The sequence below is a fragment of the Onychomys torridus genome, chromosome 7 (genome assembly GCF_903995425.1).
Source record: "Onychomys torridus chromosome 7, mOncTor1.1, whole genome shotgun sequence".
NCBI classification, from domain to species: domain Eukaryota; kingdom Metazoa; phylum Chordata; class Mammalia; order Rodentia; family Cricetidae; genus Onychomys; species Onychomys torridus.
In genome coordinates, this window is record NC_050449.1 from 111,287,946 (window position 1) to 111,311,353 (window position 23,408).

Consider the following 23,408-nt stretch of genomic DNA (forward strand, 5'->3'; position numbering starts at 1 on the left):
GGGATGAATTGATCAAGACATAGGGTATACATACATACAATATTCAAACAATAAATTTAGAAAGAAAGGACGGGTGAATGGGTAAAATGGTGGGGTGGGGGTTAAGGCACTTTCAAGGTGATTTCAGGAAGCTAAGAAAGTTGGAGAATGCTGGCTCGTAAGGAAAGAACTTTTACTGGAGGATCCTAAAAAAATCACTGCTACAGAAAAAGCTAAGCAGGAGACTGGGCATGTGAAAGTCGTTTCTGGTGGCCCTGTATCCACATGAACAGCTCTTGATGGATTCCCACCCGATTCCCAAAGGAATCCAGGACTTAAACACATGGTCGGGTGAGTTCAGACAGTCCAGGCTTCTCCTCACAATGTGTGACGGGCATTAGAGGCTGAGGCAGGCACGTCCTGGGTGCTACCGGGCTTTCACGAGCCTGCACCTGCTAGGGCTAGCGCGGTCATGCCCCGAGGTGGGCTACTCCTTGAGGCTCGCCTACCTCATCAAAACGACACTCCGCGCTTCATGGTTTGGCGGCCCCAAGACGGTCACTGAAGTCCTCAAGGTGCTCTGAGAAGAGCACATACTCCTGGGCGAGCACACCCTAGGGGCACCTGGAACGCCTTCTCCAGGCACAGTACCAGGCTGCCCCTTGCCTGGGTTTGGGAACAAAACGCTGACTTCTTGCCTAACTCCCTTTACAGCAGCTCGTGTTTCAGGCGCAGAAGTCCTGCCCCGGAGCAGTCTCCCACAGTGGGACTCTTCCGACTCCACGGGTCTGCGGGCTCACCTCTACTAGAGGCGCTTCTGGAAGACTCTTTCCAACTTTGCAGACGCTCATCGGTGAACACACGGCTTGCCTGCGCCCAGCTCCGGGATCCCAACCCCGTGGAACAGTGAGTAAGTCCCACCCGGCCTCCCCTCTTGAAAGCCACCGCGGGGTGGGGGTTGTGGGGGGCGGGGGTGGAGGGAGGCAAGTGCGCGCGCAAGCTGGAGAGCGGGCGGAGTCAAATTTTCTCCTCCAGCCCGCCCATACGTCACGAGTCTCAGCCCCGCCCAGGCGGTGGTGATTGGTGAGCAGCGCGCGCGAGCGCCCACGGCCCGCCCCCACTGCAGCAGTGCCCCGCCCACCGGTTGACAGGAATGCTAGTCTGGCCTGCAAGTTGGAACAAGAAGGTGAGGGCGCCGAAAGGCTCAGACCCTCCAAAGCTGGTGGCTTTTACCCGAGAGCCGGCACAGCCCAACGCCCCAAGTACTTGAGACCAGGCCCAAGTCTGCCCTCACTGGCCACTTTCTACCCTCAGCCCTCATCCACATCCTCCTTTCCGCCTCCAGAGGCAGAGGTGCCCACAGACCCTCGCCGAGGTGCCCACAGCCCCACGTGCCTAGAGGTCTAGCGTCAAAGACGCACTGTTCCTCACACCGATTCTCATCCCGATTGCTTATGCAGACTGCACAGTGCGAGCCTGGTCTGCGGACTCTCCGTGCACCACTCATCGCTTCCTCACTCCCGGGTCCAGCATCCCCTCGGCCTTACCTCACACCCTAGCTCGACATCACCCCAACTCAGTGCCCGAATCCTTCTGCAGCCTCGCTCCCCGCTTCCCCTGGCGGAACCCTCCATTCCTAGTTCGCGCGTCAGGACGTCCCTCGCCCGGAACCCACTAGTGACTGCAAACGTCTCCCACGGCGTCTGGCCTCGGGGTGACTAAACCTCCCTGGGCCTCAGCCGGTGATCCCGCTGCACCAGGGCCTCCACCGCGCGCGCCCCGCTCGTCCATTGCCCGCTCCGCGGCCCAGCCCATCGCTGAGCCCGCTCCTTCTCCCAGGCTCCACTGCACCCTCCCACCTCTCCCCAGGCGCCCTGTGCCCCACGCGCGCGCCGCAGCCCTCGGCCCTAAGACCACACCCCGCGCGCTGTGCCCCGACTCGGCCCCGCACCCTTCTCCGGGGCGGGCGGGCGGGCAGCGCCGGCGGCGGTGGAGGCTAGTCCTCGGGCCGGGACACACCCACCCGCCCGCCCTCCTCGCTTTCCTCCCTCCCTCCTGCGCTCCCTCTCTCCCGCCCTCCCGCCCTAGCTCAGCGTTCGCTCCTTCCCTCCGTCGCCCGCTCGCGCTTCCCGCGGTGCCGGGCCTCCCGCTCCGCCTCCCCGAGCGCGGCTCTCCCGGGCGCGGCTCCGGGGTTCATGCTGACGAGGCGGCGGCCGCTCCAGCCCAGCGGCGGCGGCGGCGGGAGCTGGGGCGCGGGCCCCGGCCTCCTCTCTCGGAGCGCGGGGCCGGGCGGCGGGCGCGCCCCGGCGGCGGCGGCGGCGGCGGCGAGCGCCCCACCGCGCCGCGCCCCTGCGCGCCCCCTGCGCCGCGCCCCCGCGCGCCCCCCGCGCCTAGCTTGCGGGGGGCCGGGCCTGCGGGCGGCCGGCGCTGCGCGCACCCATGGACGGTCCGGCCATCATCACCCAGGTGACCAACCCTAAAGAGGACGAGGCCCGGTCGCCCGGCGCGGGCGAAAAAGGTGAGGAGGGGCACAGGCAGCTGCCGCGATGGATGTGAGTGCACCCCGCGTCGCCAGAGTTCTCAGTGTGCGCCCGCACGGGCGTGGGGGAGGGGTGCACCGGGCCAAGAGGGTGCGTGGGTGTGGGGTGCGCCTGGAGCAGAGGGAGGCTGCGAGGGTGCTTGTGCCAGCTGAGCTCCTGTGAGTGTGCACGAGCGGCCGAGAAGTTGGGATCGGGTGTGTGCACTGCACAGAGCTGTTCTAAGTGTGCATGCGATGCGTGTGACAGGTTGTGAGTGCACCTACGTATATATATACGCGCAGGCCAGCTGGAAGATTTGTAAGGGCGTGTGTGCTTCTAACAGATTGTGTGTGTTGCTGCTGACAGGCTGTGAGTTTGTGGTCTTATGTGGGGGTCTGTGTGCATCTGACTGAGAAGTGGTGGAGTGTGTGCAGAGCCGGAGCCTGGGGACATTGGATGTGTATGTATGTTCACTCCTGATGGAGGTGTGTGTGTGTGTGTGTGTGTGTGTGCGCGCGCGTGTGCTTACGCTACCCAACTGGCAGAGTGAATGCACTGTGTCTCTCTACTGTAAGGATGTGTGTGTATCTGCCACCCTGACCAAGAACCTGTGGGTACTTGAATGCACACATGCTTGTACCTGCTCGTGCACAGCACAGTGAGGTTATGTCTTGGGAATAGTTGGTTGTGCAAGTGGAAGGGCGAGGTGAAGAAGAGCTGACCGCACAACACCGCACAGTACAGGCACAAGCGCACACTTCCTTCTTAGCTCTTGTCTCGAATCTACCAAGTGGCCAGTGAGGAACTCCAAGGCCCAGCACCTCAGGCCTCTGGTGGGTGGGTGGGTGCTAAGCAGCACTCTGGAACCTGTTAGAGCTGTCCCTCTGGGGAGTTGGTCGGGGGCCCAGCCGGCAATGCAGTGTTGTACCTGGCTTGTGGGGGCATATTCTGGCCCCAATCCCTTTCTCTGTTTACTTTTTGGGCTTTTTCTTGGTGTATTGACCCCTCGGAACTGCCTGGAGTTGCTGTGCATCCGTCCGGTTGGACAGACTGTTTTGAAGAGCTGACCAATCTGGCTTGGTTTGTTCTGGCGACCAGCTCTGGCTTCACTGTCCCTCTGCCATGTGCGGCACAAACACCTGGATCTACCTCTCCTCTACCTCTCCTCCGCAAGGACTTGTTTGCCCCCTCCACCCTCTGTGCTTGTGCTGTGAGCAAGGACTGTAGCCCTCCTGGGAAACAGGGTGAGGAACAGTCCAGCATTTCTCCCCAAGTAGGACCCCTGGGCAAGCCAGGAAAATGCAGAGCATCCCCAGAGTTCCCCTCAGGTGGAGATTTGCCATCCCATTTCACTCTGGACACTGTAAACACCGCCTGTGTAGGCACACTGGTTTTCTAAATGTAAAATAAAGAATCGAACTCTCCCCCTACCCCCAAGCCTTCTATGCCCTATAAATGAGTTTTAAAAGCCTTGCAAGAGGGTATAGAGTGAATCCCACGCCTGCCTGGGGCCTAAGTGGATCGCACCTCTGTGGTCTAGCCTTCTCTCCATAGGGGCCAGTGTTCTTGGGGCCCTGGCTGGGTATGTCCCCTCGGGGAAGGTCTCTGAAGGAAACATCAGGAAAGCTTGGAGAACCCAGTGCTCCTCTCTGCTGTGGACTTTAGGAGAGTGAACCCTCAGCTCTTGCTGCAAGAGGTGTGGCAGGCAGCTAGGGACTACTTGTCAGCACCTGGGCCCTCTTGGGGCTCCGCCTCACCCCAAGAGCAGGCATTTTGCGAACTCCCCCTGTTCTCTGACTGCTGGGATTCCTGAAGCAGAGTCAGTCTGTAGAAAAGCCAGCCCTTGTACATGTTTCTGGAGGCTGGAGGTGCTTGGCGCTGTTCGGCCTGTTGACATTGCTTTTCTGAACAGGCTTTTCATATCTTTAACAGCGGATTTTGTTTGTTTTCGGTGTCCGATGGTTACTTGTTAACTGCTTCGGGGAATTCCTTGCCTGCTGGCCTAGGGTGGGGTGCCTGGCTAGTAAAACCATTAAAATCCCACTAACATGAGGTTTTGTTTTTGTTTTTGTTTTTTTTTTAACTCCAAAAAGTTAATATAATTTTGATCACATGTAGTATAACAAAATACTTGAAAACCAGTTTTTATTGTTTGTCTTTTAAAAATATTTTTGGCTTGGCCGGGCGGTGGTGGTGCACATCTTTAATCCCAGTGCTCAGGGCAGAGACGGGAGGCTATGAGTTTAAGGCCAGCCTGGTCTACAGAGCAAGTTCCAGAACAGCCAAAGCTTGTTCTTTGACAGCCCCACATATATGCATGTGTCTTGATCATATCCACCCCCAGTTCCCCCTGCCCCCTCCAGCACATGCTCCTCCCACCTTCATGTCTATTTCTGAGAATCAAATTTTGTAACAGATTCTTTAGAATAATGAACCACCAAACAGGTTCAGCAGTGTTTCCAGCTTCAGCGTGCTGATATCTTTAGATAGGCAGAACATAGTTTGCATAATTTAAGACAGACAGTCATTTTGTTATTAAATATTGGCCCTGCAATGTTTGGAGGTGTTTGTGGTATGAAAGTGATGGATGGCTTTAAAATGTTTGCTTTTATGATGAATTCTATTAAATAGGAATGACAGTGACCAAACACTCTTGAGTTTGGTGGGAGGGACTCTGCCCTGTGTACCAGTGGACTGATGCTCCACAACCTTTGTTTCAGTAGGTTTACAAAGGAAGTTTGATGTGCTGGCACCAAGTTGAGTTACTGCTTGACACAGTACATGTGGTGGTGTACTGGGGGATGGCTGTCACCGTCAGCCTAGCCTGTTACTCTGGGCTTCTTCCTTCCAGCTGTGTTTGACTGGATTGATAGTATGGTGTGAGGCTACAAAGAACGATGTCCCCGTCAGCCTCACTGTTCCTACTGTGTGTCTCTTAGCACTTAGAAAAGCAGACAAGAGATAGGCATGAGAAAGCCTTGGGAGAAGAAAATTGAACGACTGGTCAGTCTGTGAACTACCCATTCCCAGGCCATTCTTGTTAAACATTTAAGTGACTTCCAATGTTCAAAGCTGACAGATGTTAGGAGGAAAACGGGTCCTCTCAATAGACTTGGGAGAATATAAAAATTAAAAAAAGTACAGATTTTCCTATCCTTAAGATTTATTTTTATTTCACGTGTATGGGTGTTTTGCCTGCATGTATGTCCATACACCATGTGTGTGCCTGGTACCTGTGGAGGCCAGAAGAGGGTGTTTGATCCCCTGGAACTGGAGTGACAGATGATTGGTTGTGAGCCACCATGTAGGTGCTGGAACTGAACCCAGCCAGTGCTCTTAACCAGCCCCAGGAGTGCAGGCGTTTTAAACAGTAATTTAATACTTAAAGCATGGGGAATGCTTTGGCTGCAAGTAACAGAAAACCAGGCTTCCTGCAGCCTAAGCCAGCTCCGCCTTTATGACAAGTGCCTGGAGTTGCCTGCTGTGGCTCTCATCAAGCAGCTCTGGCGTTAGAGCCAGCTTCGTGGTGATTCTCTTGGCTCCCCCACCCCCATGTTGCATCCTGGCTGCAACCCCTCTAGTCACCCCAGTGATCCTCAAGACGGGAAAAGAGACCGAGCAGGTCATGTTTATCCCTCTTACCTGGAAAGCCGACATTCCCAGGGACTGCTCAGTAAACTTTTGTTCATGTTTAATTGGCCAGAACTGGGTCATGTGGCCTCCCTTAGCCTCAAGCAAAGTCGAGGAAACAGAGGGGACCAGTGTGGGTGCAGCTGACCCCAGAGCTAGCTACCTGTGTTCTCAGCGCCAGTCCCTGTCACAGAGGAGTCATCTCTGAACTCCAGAGACACAGTGTGATGATGTCGCTGCTGACCTCAAGGCTTGCAGAAACAACATTTCTAAACATCCTGTGTCAACAGGTGAATCAGGCTGGACAGTGGGACCTCAGTCCTGCAGAACAAATGCTACCAGGCCGTTGGAACAGTTAAATTACATCTGAACACAGACACGTGACTTTCTGAGACATTTCAAAGTGAGAAATCTCAAAAATGACATAACAGTATGATCCTATCTTGTTTAAAAAAATCAAATACACAGAACTGAACAAATGTCTAGAAATACACACACAAAAATAATCTGTGAGGAGCAAACGTACATGGATGATTCCCTCTGGGGCGAAGGCTGAGTGGTAAGTGAGGCAACCTCTCCTAGCTCTTTGGAAAGAAGTCATTTGAAGGAATTGTACAATAACAAAACAAACTCCCCAAACCTTGATTAATATGCAGAAATATCCAGAACATTTCAGTGCTAGGTATGCAGCTAATTGTTTTGTGAGCTGATAGTTTCACAGGAGATGACTGCAGGCCGGTGTGTTTATGCAGATACTCAGGCCCAAAGTACTGAGCTTGCCTCTCAAATGTTTGTGGCCTTAGTCATTTGTAAAATATAATTTACCATTTTTAAAATTTTATTTCATGTGTGTGGGTGTTTTATCTACATGTATGTATGTGTGCCATGTGCATGCAGAGGCCAGAGGAGGGAGTCAGGTCCAAACGGAGTTACAAACGGTTGTACATTGCCGTATAGCTGCTGGGACTTGAACCCAGTCTTCTGCAGGAACAGCTTGTAGTCGGAACTGAGAGCTTCCGCCCCTGGAGGTGCTGACAGAATTAGCGAAGAGAAGGGTCTTATAGGCAGTCATCATTTCGGACGATGGCATAAATCAAAAGAAAGTTCACATTAACATTTTGTAGAGGGGATGTGAGACAGGGTCTCACGAACTTCAGGCTGCTCAGGAATTTTCTGGGTAGCCAAAGTTAGCCTTTACCTCCTACGTGCTGGGATCGCAGTCATATATCAGTGTGCCCAGTTGATTAAGTTTTTAAAAGTAAACTTTTGTCATGATTGTTGTTGTTGAGACGGGTTTTCCCCATGTAGCTCTGTCTGTGTAGCCCAGGCTGGCCACAAGCTCAGAGATGCCCTGCCTCTGCCTTCCCAGTGCTGTGGGATTAAAGGTGTGCATTCCACACCAGACTTAAATTCCCCATGCCTGACTTAAACTTTTACTTAACATTACTGTAGATTCTTATGTTGTTGTAAGAAATAACACAGGGCCAGGTGTGGTGGTGCATACCTGAGACCAAGATCATAGATTCCAGGGTAACCTGTAGCAGGACCCTTTGAAGAGGCGAGAGGGAGGGGAAGGGTCAGTCACAGAGATCCTCTGTCTCCTCTGCCCTGATCCCCTCAGTATTAATATTTTGCAAGACGTTGAATGGCTTCACAGCCAAGATGTTGAGAATGACCTTATCAAGGCAGAAATTACAGACCAAGAGACTCAGCTCACTCTTTAACGCTCTTTCTAGCCACAGCCTTTTCTCGCCAGGCCCGTCCTTAGCACACTGGCAACCTCTATTCTGTTTTCCATGTCAAAACTTTGTCATTTCAGAAGTGTTAGCTGGGCAGGATCAGACAGTGTGATCATTGAAGTTTGCTCTTCCCCTCAGTATGCTTCTCCAGAGAGTCGTTCTGTTACTGCTCATGTTAACATTTGGGTTCCCTTGTTCCTTGCTCTGTAATAGTCAGTGTGTGAACATGCCACAGTTTGATTGCTCATCCTCTGAAGATAATTTGGGTTATTTCTAGATTTGGGGTATTTTGAATAAAGCTGCCGTGAACACATACAGACATTTTTATGTAAGTATAGTTCGTTACTGGGTCGTATGATGATTGCAAGTTTATTCACATTTTTTTAAATTTAAAATATACTACTATTTCTTTGAATAAACACACCATTTTGCTTTCTTAATAGCAAGTAGAAGGCATCTATTTCTCTGTAGCCTCTGGAATATTTAATGTTGCCATTTTTTTGTTTTTGTTTTTTTGTTGTTGTTGTTTTTTCGAGACAGGGTTTCTCTGTGTAGCTTTGCGCCTTTCCTGTATCTCACTTGGTAGTCCAGGCTGGCCTCGAACTCATAGAAATTCTCCTGGCTCTGCCTCCCAAGTGCTGGGATTTTAAAGGCGTGCGCCACCACCGCCCGGCTTTAATGTTGTCATTTAAAAAAATCATTATATTTGTGTATGTATGTGATATGTCCTGCACTGTCACTACCGGGCTTATGCCCTTGAGACAGGGTCGCTCACTGAACCAGGCTAGTGACCAAGTCCCTGCTACCCTTCTGGCTCTGTTGCATACAGCACTGGGGTTACAGACTTGTTCAGCTACATCTGACCTTTTAGACGGGTGCTAGGGTTTGAACTTGATCCTCATGCTTGCACAGCAAGCACTCTTACTCACCAAGCCCCTGGCACCACACTCTCATAAACGGAGTGGTCACATTAAATGATGCAGGCTAAGAAAGAGTGTAGAGTAAGACACAGAACTCAAAACAGATCATGCAAACACACCCAGCAGACTTCAGCAAGCTCAGGTGAAGAACAGGGGCTGTGAAGGTGGCAGAGCTGTTAAGAATGCTTACTCCGCAAGCGTGAGATCGTGAGTTCCAGTCCCCAGAACCCGTGTAAAAAGCCAGGCGTGGGTGGACGCGAATCAGGGTTGTAGGATTTTTAGTAAACAAATCCTATTAATGTTGCACTGCACTCTCTCCGTAAAGCAGTTAGGAATTTCAATGTGGATGTCCATGTGTTCTGTGTTAGCATACAGACATATAGCTGGCATTGTATACTTATCCTGTATCCTGTGTCTTTGTTGAGCTCACTGATTGGCTATGCGCCTTTTGTGGATTCATACAAGTTTTGATATAAGCAATCTTGTCAAATAAGAACATTTATTTTTCTTCTTTGGGGCTGTATGCCTTTCATTTATTTTCCTTGCTTTGTCATGCTGACTAGAACATGGAATAGTATATTAAGTAACTGGTGAGGATGGATGGAGGGATGTCTTTTCGTGCTCCTATCTTGATACTTTTCTGTTGTGGTGGTAAAGCTATGACCAAGGCAACCCACAGAAGAAAGAGTTTATTTGGGCTTACTGGTTCCAGAGGGATAAGAGTCACTCATGGTGGAGACACATGGTAGTGAGCAGCAGACATGGCAGCAGGAACAGGAAGTTCGAGAGCTCACACCTTCAACCATGTGAAGGAAGTAGGCATGTGACTCTTTACGTCAAAGCCCACTCCCAGTGATGTGCTTTCTTCCAACCAGACTGTACCATCTAGACCTCCCCATCTAGGGACCAAATGTTCCAATGCCTCAGACTGTAGAGGACGTTTCCAGTTCAAACCACGGCAGCTCCCAAGCTGAAGATGAACTCCTTGTCTTCCACTAATAATATCATTTGTCGGATTTTGTTTTGTTTTTTGTTTGTTTGTTTGAGACAGGGTTTCTCTGTGTAGCCCTGGCTGTCCTGGAACTCACTCTGTAGACCAGGCTGGCCTCAAACTCACAGAGATCCTCCATGCCAGGATTAAAGGTGTGAGCCACCACCACCTGGCTCAATTGAAATTTTCCATAGGCCCTGTCTGCTTAAGTGAGTCTAATCATGCATTTCTTTGGGGCAGTTTTTAAATCTCCAAATTCAATTTTTTCAGTAGTTGTAAAGCCGTTTAAATCATCTCTTGTGTACGGGAAGACCTGTGGTAGAGAGGGTCTCTTGATTTAAGCTGACAAACGTCTGGGTGCTGAGTTGTCTCTAGTATTTGTTCCCTTGCCGTCTTCCTGATTTGTACAGAACCAGCAGCAGGGAGGGCCGTGGTCATCTGTGGCCCCGAGTATTTCCTGTCAGCCTTGCTAGGAGTATCTCAATTTCCTTGGTCTTTGTCCATTATTTTTTTACCCCTCTATTTTCTGTGTTCATTTTTTTGTTTGTTTGTTTTTTTTCGAGACAGGGTTTCTCTGTGTAGCTTTGCGCCTTTCCTGGAACTCACTTTGGAGACCAGGCTGGCCTCGAACTCACAAAGATCCGCCTGCCTCTGCCTCCCGAGTGCTGGGATTAAAGGCGTTCACCACCATCGCCCGGCTCTGTGTTCAATTTTATAATTCTTTCTGCTACTTGGTTTGTTTTGGGTCTGTTTTGCTCCCCTGACCCCTGTGTTCTTGGAGAGAAGTTCAGAGGCCCAGGTATTTTTTTGCTTTCCTAATAAATGTGTTTAGTGCTGCACACTTCTAAGTACTGCTGTAGTAATCCCCACAAATTCTGATATTTTCATTTTCATCCAGTTCCATGTGATTGTTAAATGAACTTTAATGTTTAGAACAGCATCAGGTTCATGGTCAAATTGAGCAGAAAGTTCCACACAGCCCCCGGCGCCAAGTGTGGGCATCCTCCCCCACTGTCAATATCCAGAGCCCTGTGGTGATTACAGTTTTATGACCCTGTGTGGACTCGGTCATTATCACCTGGCACAGGAAGTGCACATTAGGGCTCAACTGTCACCATTGTCCATTTTATGAGTTTAGATAAAGGTGCAGTGATATGTGTCCACCTTTACAGCATCTAATGGGATGATTTCACGGTGCTAAAAACTCGTGTTCACCCATCCTTTCCAGCGTCTGGAAACCGCTGACCTTTCTACTGTCTCCATAGGTTTGCCTTTTCTGGAAGACCATCTGGTTGGAGTCACAAGGGCGTGTAGCCTCTGCAGATGGGCTTTCTTCACTGAAAATGCATTTAGATTTTCTTCACATCTTTTCATGATTGAAAAATTAATTTGGGGGCTTAGAGAGATGGGTTAGAAGTTAAGAGCACTTGCTGCTCTTTCTGAGGACCAGAGTTTGGATCTAAGCATCTATTCCTGGTGGTTCACACAATGCCTGTAACTTCAGCTCCAAGGGATCTGACTCCTCTAGTCTCTGGCACACACACACACACACACACACACACACAGAGAGAGAGAGAGAGAGAGAGAGAGAGAGAGAGAGAGAGAGAGAGAGAAATTATTTTTTTAAAGATTTGTTTTATTTGTAATTACCTGTGTGTGTGTGTGTATGTGTGTGGGCTCTTACACTCACGCACATGTGTATAGGTGTGCTTGCATGTGTGTGCAGGTAGATGTAAGGACCAGACATCAGCATCATGTGTCTTTATTCAGGAGCTGTTCACTTTGTTTTTTGAAACAGGATCTCTCATTGGCCTGGAGCTCACCAATTAGGCTAGTCTATGGCCCCTGAATCCTAGGAATCTGCCTCTCTGCCTGCCCAGAGCTGGGCATACAAGCATGTGGCACCATGCCCTGCTCTTACATATGGGTTCTGATGACCAGCTCAGATCCTCACCTGCTCAGTGGATACTCTGCAGCAGTGCTACCTCCCCCTCCCTCAGATCCACTTGTTTATAGTGCTGAATAACACTGTGCTCTGCAGATGTACAACAGTTTAATCATAGTTCACCTACTGAGGGACAGCAAGGTTGCCTCTGAGTTTTAACAAAATGAACAGGGTTGCTCTGAACAACTGTGTCCACATCTTTGGTAGAGACAAGATTTTGATTCATTTGGATAAATACCCAAATGAGAAAGAGTATTGAGTTTAGTTTTAAAGGAAAACTGTTGTGCTGTTTTTCAAAGCAGCTATATGATTATTAGTTTTCATTAGTTTAATTATAGTGCATCTTGGCGTGGATTTCTTTGATTTGTGTATTTCCGGTTCTTTTGCTTCTTGGTTTATTTCTTTTGCCAAATTTGGGAAGTTTTCAGCCATTATTTCCTGAGTTCTTTTCCAGCCCTACACATTCTTATCCCCTGAGATGCCAGTAACACCAAGATACTTAAAAAAAAAATAAGATGTAGTTATTTTTATTTTATGTGTATGGATGTTTTGCCTGTGTGGGTTTTTTGTTTGTTTGTTTGCTTGCTTGCTTGTTTTTTCGAGACAGGGTTTCTCTGTGTAGCTTTGGAGTCTGTCCTGGACTAGCTCTGTAGACCAGGCTGGTCTCCTCGAACTCACAGAGATCCACCTGCCTCTGCCTCCCGAGTGCTGGGATTAAAGGTGTGCACCACCACCGCCCGGCTTTGCCTGTGTGTTTGTGTGTGCATCACAAGTGTGCCTGGTGTCTGTGGAGGACAGAAGAGGGCATAGAACCCTCTAGAACCAGAGGTATAGAGTGTTGTGAGCCACCATGTGGCTGCTGGAATTGGAACCTGGGTCCTCTGCAAGAGCAGCAAGTCCTTAAGTGCTGAGCTGCCTTCCTCTCCAACCTGCACAGTTAGTCAATACTATTCTGCTCAGTTTTTTTCTTCAATCTCCTCTTGTTCAAACTGGGTAGTTTCTGTTATTCTCTCTTCAGGCTCTGCTATAGAACCGATCCACTGGAATATTTTTATCACACTTCTTTTATGTATGTGGTGTGGTGTGGTGTGCACATGGGCACATGAGGCTGATATCAGCTGTCTTCCTCACTTGCTCTCCACCTTACATCTTGAGGCAGGGTCTCTCACTTGAACTCACAGCTCACTAATTTTTCTAATCTAGCTAGCCATCTTGCTCCAGGGAGCCCCTCACCTTCACCTCCTATTCACTAGAATTGCAAATACATTACCATGCCCACCTGGAATTTACATGGCTGCTGAGCAGTCTGAACCCTCGTCTTCATGTTTGTGCGGTGGTGAGCGCTTGACCTGGTGAGCCATCTCCCAGGCCCCAGCCATATGCCTTTAATTCTAAGTTTCTGTTTATTCTCTAAAATTTCTTCTTTGCTAAGGCTTTCTACACCCCCTCCCCATTTGTCTCCAACATGCCTCAGTTGCTTGTTGAGGCATTTTATCATGGCTGCTTTGAAATCTTTGTCAAGTAAGCCTATCATCTCTGTTATCTTGGTGTTTCCATCTGCTGGATGCTCATTTTTATTCGGTTTGAGATGTCCTGAGTTTCTGTATAACAAATTACACAGAATTATAGTAAAAACCTGGAGATCTTCATGAGGTGTCAAAACTCTGGGTCTTGTTCAAGCCTCCTGTGTTAGCTTTCTTCTAGCTGGGTCCAGTGAGAAAGGGGAGCCCTCCCTTCTTCCCTTCTGATGTCTGCTGGGCAGAGGAGGGAGTTCAGGGTCCACATGTCTTTAATAAGCTACAAAGGACTGGCCTCATTATCTCTGGGTGTTGAAAGCCCTGACTCTTCCCACGCCTCCTGTGATACCAACTTAGTGGAAGGGGGGTGTCTTCCTGCTCTGTACTTGGCCTTCTCTGTCCCCACCAGGGCTTGTGACAGATCAGTACACCTGAGGAGAGTTCGTGGTTGATGGCCCTCGGCTATTTACTGGCCTTTATGGGGCAGGTCCACAGGCGTGTGTGTGTGTGTGTGTGTGTGTGTGTGTGTGTGTGTGTGTGTGGTGTTTGATTGCAAAACACTATTATCTGAGATATCTTGGTCTTGCCAGATTTTCCTTCCGTCGTCTGGCCTCTGGGTTGCAGGAGAAGGCTTTTCTGGGGCTCTTGTCTGTGACCTTGCTTTTTTCCTCTCACATGCAGCTTCTTGAGCAGTAGGTCTCAGAAGCAGGCGGGCTCCCCAGGGAAACCGCCCCGTATTTTCCTCAGGCCTCATGGTTGCTACCTGATTTACCTTCTCTCTGCTTTTCAAGACTGACTTGTTTGTCCCTGATACAAAGTCCAGAGGGTTAATTGTGTTTAGTGGGAAGGAAGGAAGTGAGTGTATCTACTCTGTCTTCTGGAAATCCCTCAATTAATGTTTAGTCTCAGCCAAATTAAATACTGAATTTTAATTATGTAATGGTTTTTGACATGGTGTCACTCTGTGCAGAGAGGTTGGCTTTGAGCTTGCCATTGTCACCTCAGTGCTGAGATAACAGGCATGCACCACCACCAAATTAGATACTTTAAAGACTAGAGAGGGAAAATTGTCCTTTTAAAGGTTCATTTCAAGGGGGGCAAGATGGCTCAGTGGATAAAGATGCTGGCCACCAGCCTCACAAGCTGAATTTAATCCCCAGGACCCATGTAGTGGAAGGAGAGGACCAACTCCCCAAAGTTGTCCTCTGATCTCCACACATGTGCTGTGCTGTGTGCCTACCCTTGAAATAAATGCATAAATGTAAGAAATGTATATTTCTAGGAAAGATTTGTTTATTTTTAATTTACGTGTGCAGGTGTTTTGCCTGCATGTATGGCTGTGCATCATTTACATGCCTGGTGCCCACAGAGGCCAGAAGAACTGGAGTTACAGATGGTTGTGAGCCTGCATGTGGCTGCTGGGAATAGAACCTGAGTCCTCTGCAAGAGCAGCCAGTGATTTCAATTGCTGAACTATCTCTTCAGCCCCAAATATTTATGTTTTTAAAAAATATTTATTTCAATATTATGCTAGTGAACAATATAAAATTCAACTTCTCTTAGTGTTTTCAATATCTTAAAAATTCTTAGCTGGGTGTAGTGACACACACTTTAATCCCAGCACTTGGGAGGCAGAGGCAGGTGGATGGATCTCTGTGTGTTTGAGGTGGGCCTGTTCTATATAGCGGGTTCCAAGCGAGCCAGGGCAACATAGTTAGACACTGTCCTTAAAAACAAAAAGAGCAAAAAGATAAGAATGAATTAAGTCTAAAATCAAATCTAGATTGGTAGGACTGCTGGGACAACAGCAATCTGACCAGCCTTGAAAGGGTTAATTTATAAGTTTTGACCTTCACATGAAAATTACATTCCAAGTTCCCCCGCATCCTTATGTAAAATGTGTTTTTAGCTGATATTCTGTTTGGTTAGTGAGGATGTTCAGCCTTATATCTTTAATTTCATTTCTCAGTTAAGAAACTCTCCATTTAAGTAAACAAATGCCTTCTTGAGGTAAACACAGAATGGTGGATCTGGAGTGCACATGGCTATGAGACAGAGCTTCCTGGCCAGTGACTGTGAAAGTCTGCCTTGGAAGTGGGTCTGTACACTCCAGAAACTTGCTTTGGGATGGTTCGCAGGAGCACGCCCTGTTGGAGGAAAAGCTCCCTTTTGAGATGTCAGGACAGTCTTCTCAGAAGGGACCTCAGACCTTAGAAGATTTTAATTCTCAACCAAAGGGCTTTTTTCCCTTTTTGTACTGCAGAAGGGGCAGGCTGGTGGTGAAGGGAGAGAGAGGGTCATGTGAAAGGGGTGTGGGTCACTGGACCTTCCAGCCAGTAAGTAGCAGAGAATGGGGAAGAACTGGCCACTAGTGTGTGTATGTGAGTGTGTATATGTAAATATGCCTTCACCACTGTTCCAGAGGAGATACAGTACAGTGTCTGGATACTGGACAGGGCAATGAAAGAATTCTCTTGGGTAATATTGAAATTATAATGTACACCTTAGAACTTATTGTTCATGTCTTAAATCCTTACTCATCAGACATTTAAAGGTAAGAGTGGGACATGGGTGTGTATGTGTGTATTGGGCTTTTAAAAATCTCCTTTCTTGGGCTGGGAAGATGGCTCAGTGAAAAGAGCATCTGAAGGCCAAAGTCCTGATCCCCAGAACCCAGGTCAGTGCCAAACAGGAGTGGTGGCTTGCCTCAAATTCCAGCAATCTCAAGGGAAATAGAACCCGAGAGCAAACTCTACCAGGACAGCCTGAAGGACTCTGCCTCAATGAATAAGGCAGAAGCAGTCAAGGATGCTACCAGTGTCAGGCCTCAACACATATTCAAATGTGAACCTCCCCCGCCACACACACACACACACACACACACACACACACACACACACACACACACACACACGCTTTTTTCTCCTTACTTGTCTTCCTAGCTCTGTGCTAACAAGGTATAGCAGAGCAAAGGCTCAAAAGCCCCTTGAAGCTCTAGGTTGGGATGTGGACATTTATGTTTGAATCACAACTGCAGACACTGATGGTATAATCCTTCTGAGACAGGGCCCAATCAAAACCCGTCTTTATGGTGCCTAAGATTATGCAATTCCTTAACAGTGCGTGCAGATTCTGAGTAGCTGTGTCAGATAAAAAACTGAAAGGTTTCTTTGAAATTATAATTTGTATCAAGGCTGTTTGCCAGAATGTTCCCAAATCGTTGTGCTGCAGAGCACTTTAAAAACTGAAGAGAAGTGGCCGAACATGTGATGACTGGAGCTATTCTTACTTTTCAAAATTAGTACGTAACCAGAGGCCACAGGGCAGTGTGCCAGCATCCTGAAGAACAAACTGCTTTACCTTGTCAACATGGCTTGATCAATGGAGCCTCGTAAGGCCAGTGAGAAAGAATAGTGTACTTCAGATTGTACTTCGTGTAGTCCGAGCAAGATATGGCTTTTATGCTTGGCTGTAAATTTGTTCTGAGTGTTGAGTCCAAAGACCTCAGTCAAGGCCGTATTTTCTTCCCCTTCTTCAGGAAACAGAATACATTCACTTATGTTTTGATTACAGTACTACATTTAATGGCAGTCATCAAGCAGTTCTAAAATCTGTATTGTTGTTAACTTTGTCTAGTGTATAAGCAGCAACTGTGTGTGTGTGTGTGTGTGTGTGTGTGTGTGTGTGTGTGTGTTCACATGTGTGCATGTTCAGGTATTTTACATGTGTGTGTATGCATGTGGAGACCAGAGATCACCCTTAGGTGTACTACCTCAAGTCTTAGCCACCTTGCTTTTGAGACAGGGTTTCTTGCCTAGTCTGGCTGTCATTAGTTGAACTGGACTGTCCAGGCTGTGAGCCTCAGTGATATATCCCTGTCTTTACCTCCCCAGATCTGAGATGCCAAGCTCTGCTGCCAGACCCAGCTCTTTGTGGGTTGTGGGGATCTTGCTCTGGTCTTTGTGCCTCCGAATACTTTACAAACTGAGCTAACCATCTCCCCAGCCCGAGAACTCTCTTTTCTACTTCATAGGAGGCTGTAACACTTCCATGGGCCTAACTTCTTCCCTGATTGACTCCTGGACTTCTTTTCCTTCTTCTTTGAAACAGGGTCTCACTGTCTAGCCCAGGCTGGCCTGGGACTTGCCATCCTGCTTCAGCCTCCTAAGTATTGAGATACGGACATGCACTGTCACACTAAATCTCCTTGATTGATTTTGCATTTAATGTATGTGTCAAGGTAAATTTGCAGAGAATAAAAATACAAGTGAATTTTGACGAGCATAACCATGAAACCACCATGTCTATCAAGATGAAATGTTTCCACTGGCCCCGAGATACTCTCCCTGGCAGTTCCGTTTTGATTCCAAGCGGCCGTGTGACAGTCCCTGTTGACATGCTGCTTATCTGTCTTCGATATTGTCATTTCTTCTGAGTGGCTAATGGCATCTTATCAGGCTGTACTCTTTTGGTGTTTGTATTGGCTTTGGAGACAGAAGCCAAGGCTTTGTACATACTAGGCACACTCTCTACACCTGGACCTAGCCCAACATCCTAATGATGCTGAGTCTTACTTTTAATTTTAAAATTTGCTTGATTTCTTAATATTTATGTCTTTTAAATATAAATTGAGATTCAAGTACTTTTTTTCTATGTTTTGCAAATATTTTCACCCAGAGTGTACAGCGCTGGGGAATAACCCACGGCCTTGTACATGTTTCATCCCCTCACACCCCACCCTACCCCACCAGCCTAGCCCTGTCTTTCTTTTCTCAAAGGGGGTACATGTGGTTAAGGAAACACACACACACACACACACACACACACACACACACACACACACACACACACACGCTGGAGCAATGGCTCAGCAGTTACAAGCACTTGCTGCTGTTGCAGAGGACCTGGGCTTGGTTCCAGTGGAACAGACGCCCTCTTTTGGCCTCTGTGGGCACTACACACATATGATGCACAGATACACATTGCCGGCACATACACATAAAATTAACATAAATACATTTTTATATTAAAAAACACAGAGTGTACAGTTTTACCACTTTAAGGCATACAGCTCATGGGTACCAAAAACATTTGTGCTGTTTACAGTCATTGCTCCATCCATCCCCATAGTTCTTTCATGTTGTAAAACTGAAAGTGCCTGTTAAGTGGTAAATGTGCTTTTTCCCTCTCGCCATGTCCCCAGCAACCACCCATCCTGCCTCGGTCTCTCCTCTGGTGCTCTACCTTTCCTTTTATCTTTTGTGTACTGGTTTGTGTCACTTTAACAGAATGCCCTCAGGTTTCATCCATGGCACGGTGTGTGTTGGAGTTTCCTCCTGACACACACTGTTGTGAATGTCACTCACCTTTAATTATAAAGGTGGCTGACACCCCCTTGTCTGTATCTGGCTTCTTTGCTCTTTCTTCCACTCACCTGCTTGTGGGCGCTTTGGTTGCTTCTGTGGTTTAGCTTTTGTGAATGCTGCTATAAACCATGGGTACAAACATTTTAAGTTCTTGCTTTAAGGTTCGGGGTTTATACTTACATGTGGAATTGCTAGATTATCCGGCAGTTCTACTTGGCATGTTTTGAGGACCCTCCATGCTGCTTTTCAAGGCATTCCAACAGCATGAAGATCCCGGAGTGCTCACATCCTGAGCATGCTTATTGTTTTTCTGGGTTTTGCTTTCTGTGCTTGCTTGCTTGCTTGCAGTCAGGGCCGTTGAGACAGGCTTCCTCCATCTCCCAGGCTTGAACTTCTCTCGGTCCTCATGCCTCTGCCTCCCAGAGTCCTGAGGTTACAGCATGAACCACCAGGCCTGGCTTTTCTGGGGTTTTGATAGTAGATATCTTCATAACTGTGAGTGCTGCTGGTGCCTCTCAAGAGTGAGGATTTCTAATTTGGATAAAATCCAGCTTGAATGATGTTTATACTGTCATACTGATGGCCTTGCTAACCCAAGATTACAAAGATTTTCTGTATAATTTGGGGGGAGGGAAGAGCAGTTTGCAACATTCCATTTTTAAACTGTTTAAAGTAAAATATATGGCATGGATTGAGGCCTACTTGTTTTCTTAAAATTTGTTGGTTGTTTGTTTGTTTGTTTGTTTGTTTGTTTTGTTTTGGGACAAGGTTTCTCTGTGTCCTAGAACTTAATCTGTAGACCAGGCTGGGCAGTAGCTGAAGTTTTCTCTGGTCCTGCCTAGCCCCATGGACCCCGCAGCCATTTATAAAAGAATCACTCAGAAGCTTATATTAATTAAAACTGCTTGGCATTTAGCTCAGGCTAACTACTGACTAGCTCTTACATTTAAACTCAGCCCATTTCTGTTGATCTATATGTTGCCATGTGTTCCATGGCTTTACCTGTGTGCTATTACATGCTGCTCCCTGGATGGCGGGCTGATGTTTAATGACTCAGCCTTCCTCTCGCAGAATTCTCCTTCTCTGCTTATCCTGCCTATACTTCCTGCCTGGGTACTGGCCAATCAGCATTTTATTTATCAACTAGTAAGAGCAACACATTTACAGAATATAGAGCAACATCACCCATCATTTACCCTTTTCTTTCTATTTAAGAGGAAGGTTTTAACTTTAACATAGTAAAATTACATAACAAAACAGTTATCTAGCAAGAATTACAGTTACGTTATCTAGTCTTTTTAAATTAAATTAAAGAAAATATTCTATCTATCCTATATTTGTGAGTCTAAAGTTTTATATCTAATTTATTTTTTATCATAACTAAGGAAAATTATAACTATCTAGTCTTCAACTACATCAAAGACCTCAAGAAGGAAATAATATTACCTAATAAAACGGGAAGTGCAAACAAATGGCTTCTAAAAATCTAGAGTGACAGAGACAGCTAGCTGCCTGGACAGTTACCCAGAGTTCTTCTGCAATGTTGGGCATCCATCTTCAGCCCATAGGCCTAGTCTCTCAGTCATTTTTCCCCCTCTGTGTCCTGTAGATTGTCTGGCAGTTTCTTCTGCGAAGCAGGAACCTGAAGGACCATTTTGCCTTACAAAGTTCAGTGGTCACCTTTCTATGGGTCTTGTATGTCCAGTCAATATAACATTTAGTCAAGCAGTCCTGGCAAGAATAGTGTTTTTTGTTTTTTCCCAAATGGCTGTTTTTGCCAAGAAGAAGATAAACTCCACATGGAGTGTCCTCAATGCCCACCCTCCTCTCTGAAGTAAATCGGTGCTGCCAGGAGCAGACATGTCTCACTGTCCAGAAAGTCTTAAGTTTTTAAAACATTTTAAATGCCATAATCTGTAGCTCTCTGAAGGGTTTGAAGAAGACTTGTCTATCTAATATATCTCTGCTTGACCTTGAAAACATACCTAATATGACTACAAGTTTGATTGTAATGTCTAACTACTAACTTTCATTTCTTTGTATCCTAGTAGTTGGTAATAATAACATTCAAGGATTAGCAAATTGCATTACATTGTTAAATGAACTAAGTATAATATCCTGAACAAGATTAGAAAAAATACATACAGCATTTTCTAACAATATCAATCTCAATATATATAATTTGTATACAATATATAAAAATCCATTCCAGTGTAAAGTATTTAAAACTAGTAATTATCTTTTAAAAGTAGATTCAATAATCGACCTTTTTATCTATATCCTCTCTTTTCAGAGTAGATTCAATAATCTACCCTGTATTCTATCATTTCTGTATATCTTCTTTTTTTTCCAAACAAGAACCTTAAATCTAATCTCCTTTGTTTAGCCCTTTTCCTAACTACTAACAACAACAACTTGTAACCAACCCTCCTAAACAGTGAAAATTATCCTAGACCCAAAACTCATTGAAAGACCAAAATCCACCCGCCCCACACCACCTCTTTGGGAATTTGGGCGTTGTATTCTTAAAATTGCTTCCTGCTGGTTGTGGCAAAAGCATCTTTAGGAGATTCTGGAAAGAAAAATTTTGGATTAATTGTCAAGTTCTAGGAAAGGTAGCTATATCCTTTGTTGTCCAGTCTATGCATAATGCCAAAGTTCAGGGCTTATCTTAAGTCATTGTTCAAGTAGTCTGTGAAACTGGATCATCTCAACTAGCCATCTCAAAATTGCTCTGAGCAGTTTGTAGTCCAAAGCTGATATGTAGATGGTGTTTGTCACCTTAGTGGCATTATTATTGTCCACATGGAATCGTTGTTGTGGGGCCCCATCATCTTTCTGGAGACTTCAGTTGATGTTAGGCCTGGCCATGATTTCCTGCAGAAAACTGATAAGAGACTCAAACACAAAGACATGTACAGGCAGCTAACAAGCCTTTTGTTTCTAGAATTAGTTAGTACTCTATATGACCATTAATATCATAACAAAAGTTTAAAATATATAGATATTAATCTTATAAATTTTGGTATAAAATTCATACGTTAAGAAAAGTTTAAAGAATCAAATAGAATCAAAGAATTGAGATTAGTGGCAGTAGAACAGTCCCTTAATTTTCTCGTTTTCTTCTGTCCCATATCAGAAGATGGCTCTTTCTTCTGGCATAATACAGAGATTTTGCATTTTCCTTTTAACAACATACTTGGGTTTAAAGAAGGAGAGCGCCTTCTCCGACTCCAAAGCTAGCTTGAATTTTTAATTGAACTGGGACCACAAGAAGACCATTTGTGTTAAATGTCTTTAGAGAGGAGCAGAAACAAACATGTAGAAAAATTTATGAAAGTTGGCAGCTATTGCTCTGATCTCTATGGCTTGCACCTCTGTATTTGGCTCTGTGTTTCTTATTTAATAAGACTGATTAGAGGGCTGGAGAGATGGCTCAGAGGTTAAGAGCACTCATTAGCTGCTCTTCCAGAGGTCCTGAGTTCAATTCCCTGCACCCACATGGCGGCTCACAGCCATCTGTAATGGGATCTGATTCCCTCTTCTGGTGTACATGAAGACAGAGTACTCATATACTTAAAAAAAAAAAAAAAAAAAAAAAGACTGTTTGGAAATTTGTTTACAGTGGCCTCCAAAAGAGATCCACCTGCCTCTGCCTCCTGAGTGCTGGGATTAAAGCCATGTGCCACCACCACCCAGCTTTTAAAAATATTTTGATATAGGCTTAAGCACAAGGATTGGGAGAGAAAGCCACGCAGAAGGAAACAGTCATACTTAAGGAAGGGTACAGGCCCTGAAGGGAGAGTCATCTACCTTGGTTTATTGAGATAGTATCTCCCACTGTCCTCATTAAATAGGATAAACTGATAACCAGCAACACCCCTGTCCCCACCTCCCCAGCACTCGGATTTCAAGTGTACACCACCAAACTGGGCTCTTTTTTTTTTTCTTTATACACATGACTTCTGGGGATCAAATTCAAGTCACTTTACCATGGAGCTATCTCCTCAGCCCCACTTGTTGACTGTCTTTGAGCCTCCATTTCATAGTAGTCAGTACCTTATATGAGTTATTATGAGAATTAAGTGATATGTAAAAGGCATTTGCCAAATCTATCAACATTTAGCAAACACGTCCTAAGCTAATCATTATTGTTATCTCTGCTTGTTTACTCAGTAAATATTTGTTGAGCAATGCTCTGTCCTGTTCAGCCCCAGGTTCCAGAATGCAAATGCAAAATGGAGGTAGCTATTTTATTTAAAAATTTGAAAAACTGTTATTAGATTTAGTGTGTGTGTGTGTGTGTGTGTGTGTGAGAGAGAGAGAGAGAGAGAGAGAGAGAGAGAGAGAGAGAGAGTATGCATGTGAAGAAGTCAGTGGACAACTTGCAGGAATTGGTCTCTCTACCATGAGGGTCCCAAGGATGAACTCAGGTCATCAGGTTAGTGGCAGATGCCTTTCTTTACTCACTGAGCCATGTCACTTGTTCTGGCTGTTTTATTTGAGAGATTAAGCAGAATGCTCTAGGGAAAGGATGTACAAAGAGCCACAGATGCTCTGCCTTCATGATTGACATGTGTTAACTCTCTGCATGTGTGTCTTATTTCATGCTACTTTAGGATGTCGTGTTGCCCTCCATGTGGCAGAGGAAACCAAGTCTCAGAGGAGTTGAGAAACTCACCTCTGAGGTAGCTGTGTACCTACCCAATTGGAAAGCCAGGGAGTTAAACCTAGTCTGTCTGGCCCTGGTGTTTAGAGGAAACTTGAAAAACACATGGAGACTACTACAAGCCCTTTCAATT

The 23,408-nt window shown here is 46.5% G+C and overlaps 1 protein-coding gene across 2 annotated transcripts in view; it reads left to right on the forward strand.

Annotated features, from left to right (window-relative positions):
- Nucleotides 1–2,061: 2,061 nt before the first annotated feature.
- The window catches only part of Ctdspl (CTD small phosphatase like), a 127,918-nt gene continuing 106,571 nt past the window's right edge, over nt 2,062–23,408 (forward strand). Inside the window, exon 1 of one of the 2 annotated variants that reach the window (XM_036193780.1) lies at nt 2,062–2,497. In XM_036193780.1, the coding sequence (XP_036049673.1) occupies nt 2,419–2,497 (79 nt within the window). In that variant the 5' untranslated portion in view covers nt 2,062–2,418. The remainder of the gene's footprint in view (nt 2,498–23,408) is intronic. The other variant, XM_036193781.1, reaches the window with a different exon arrangement.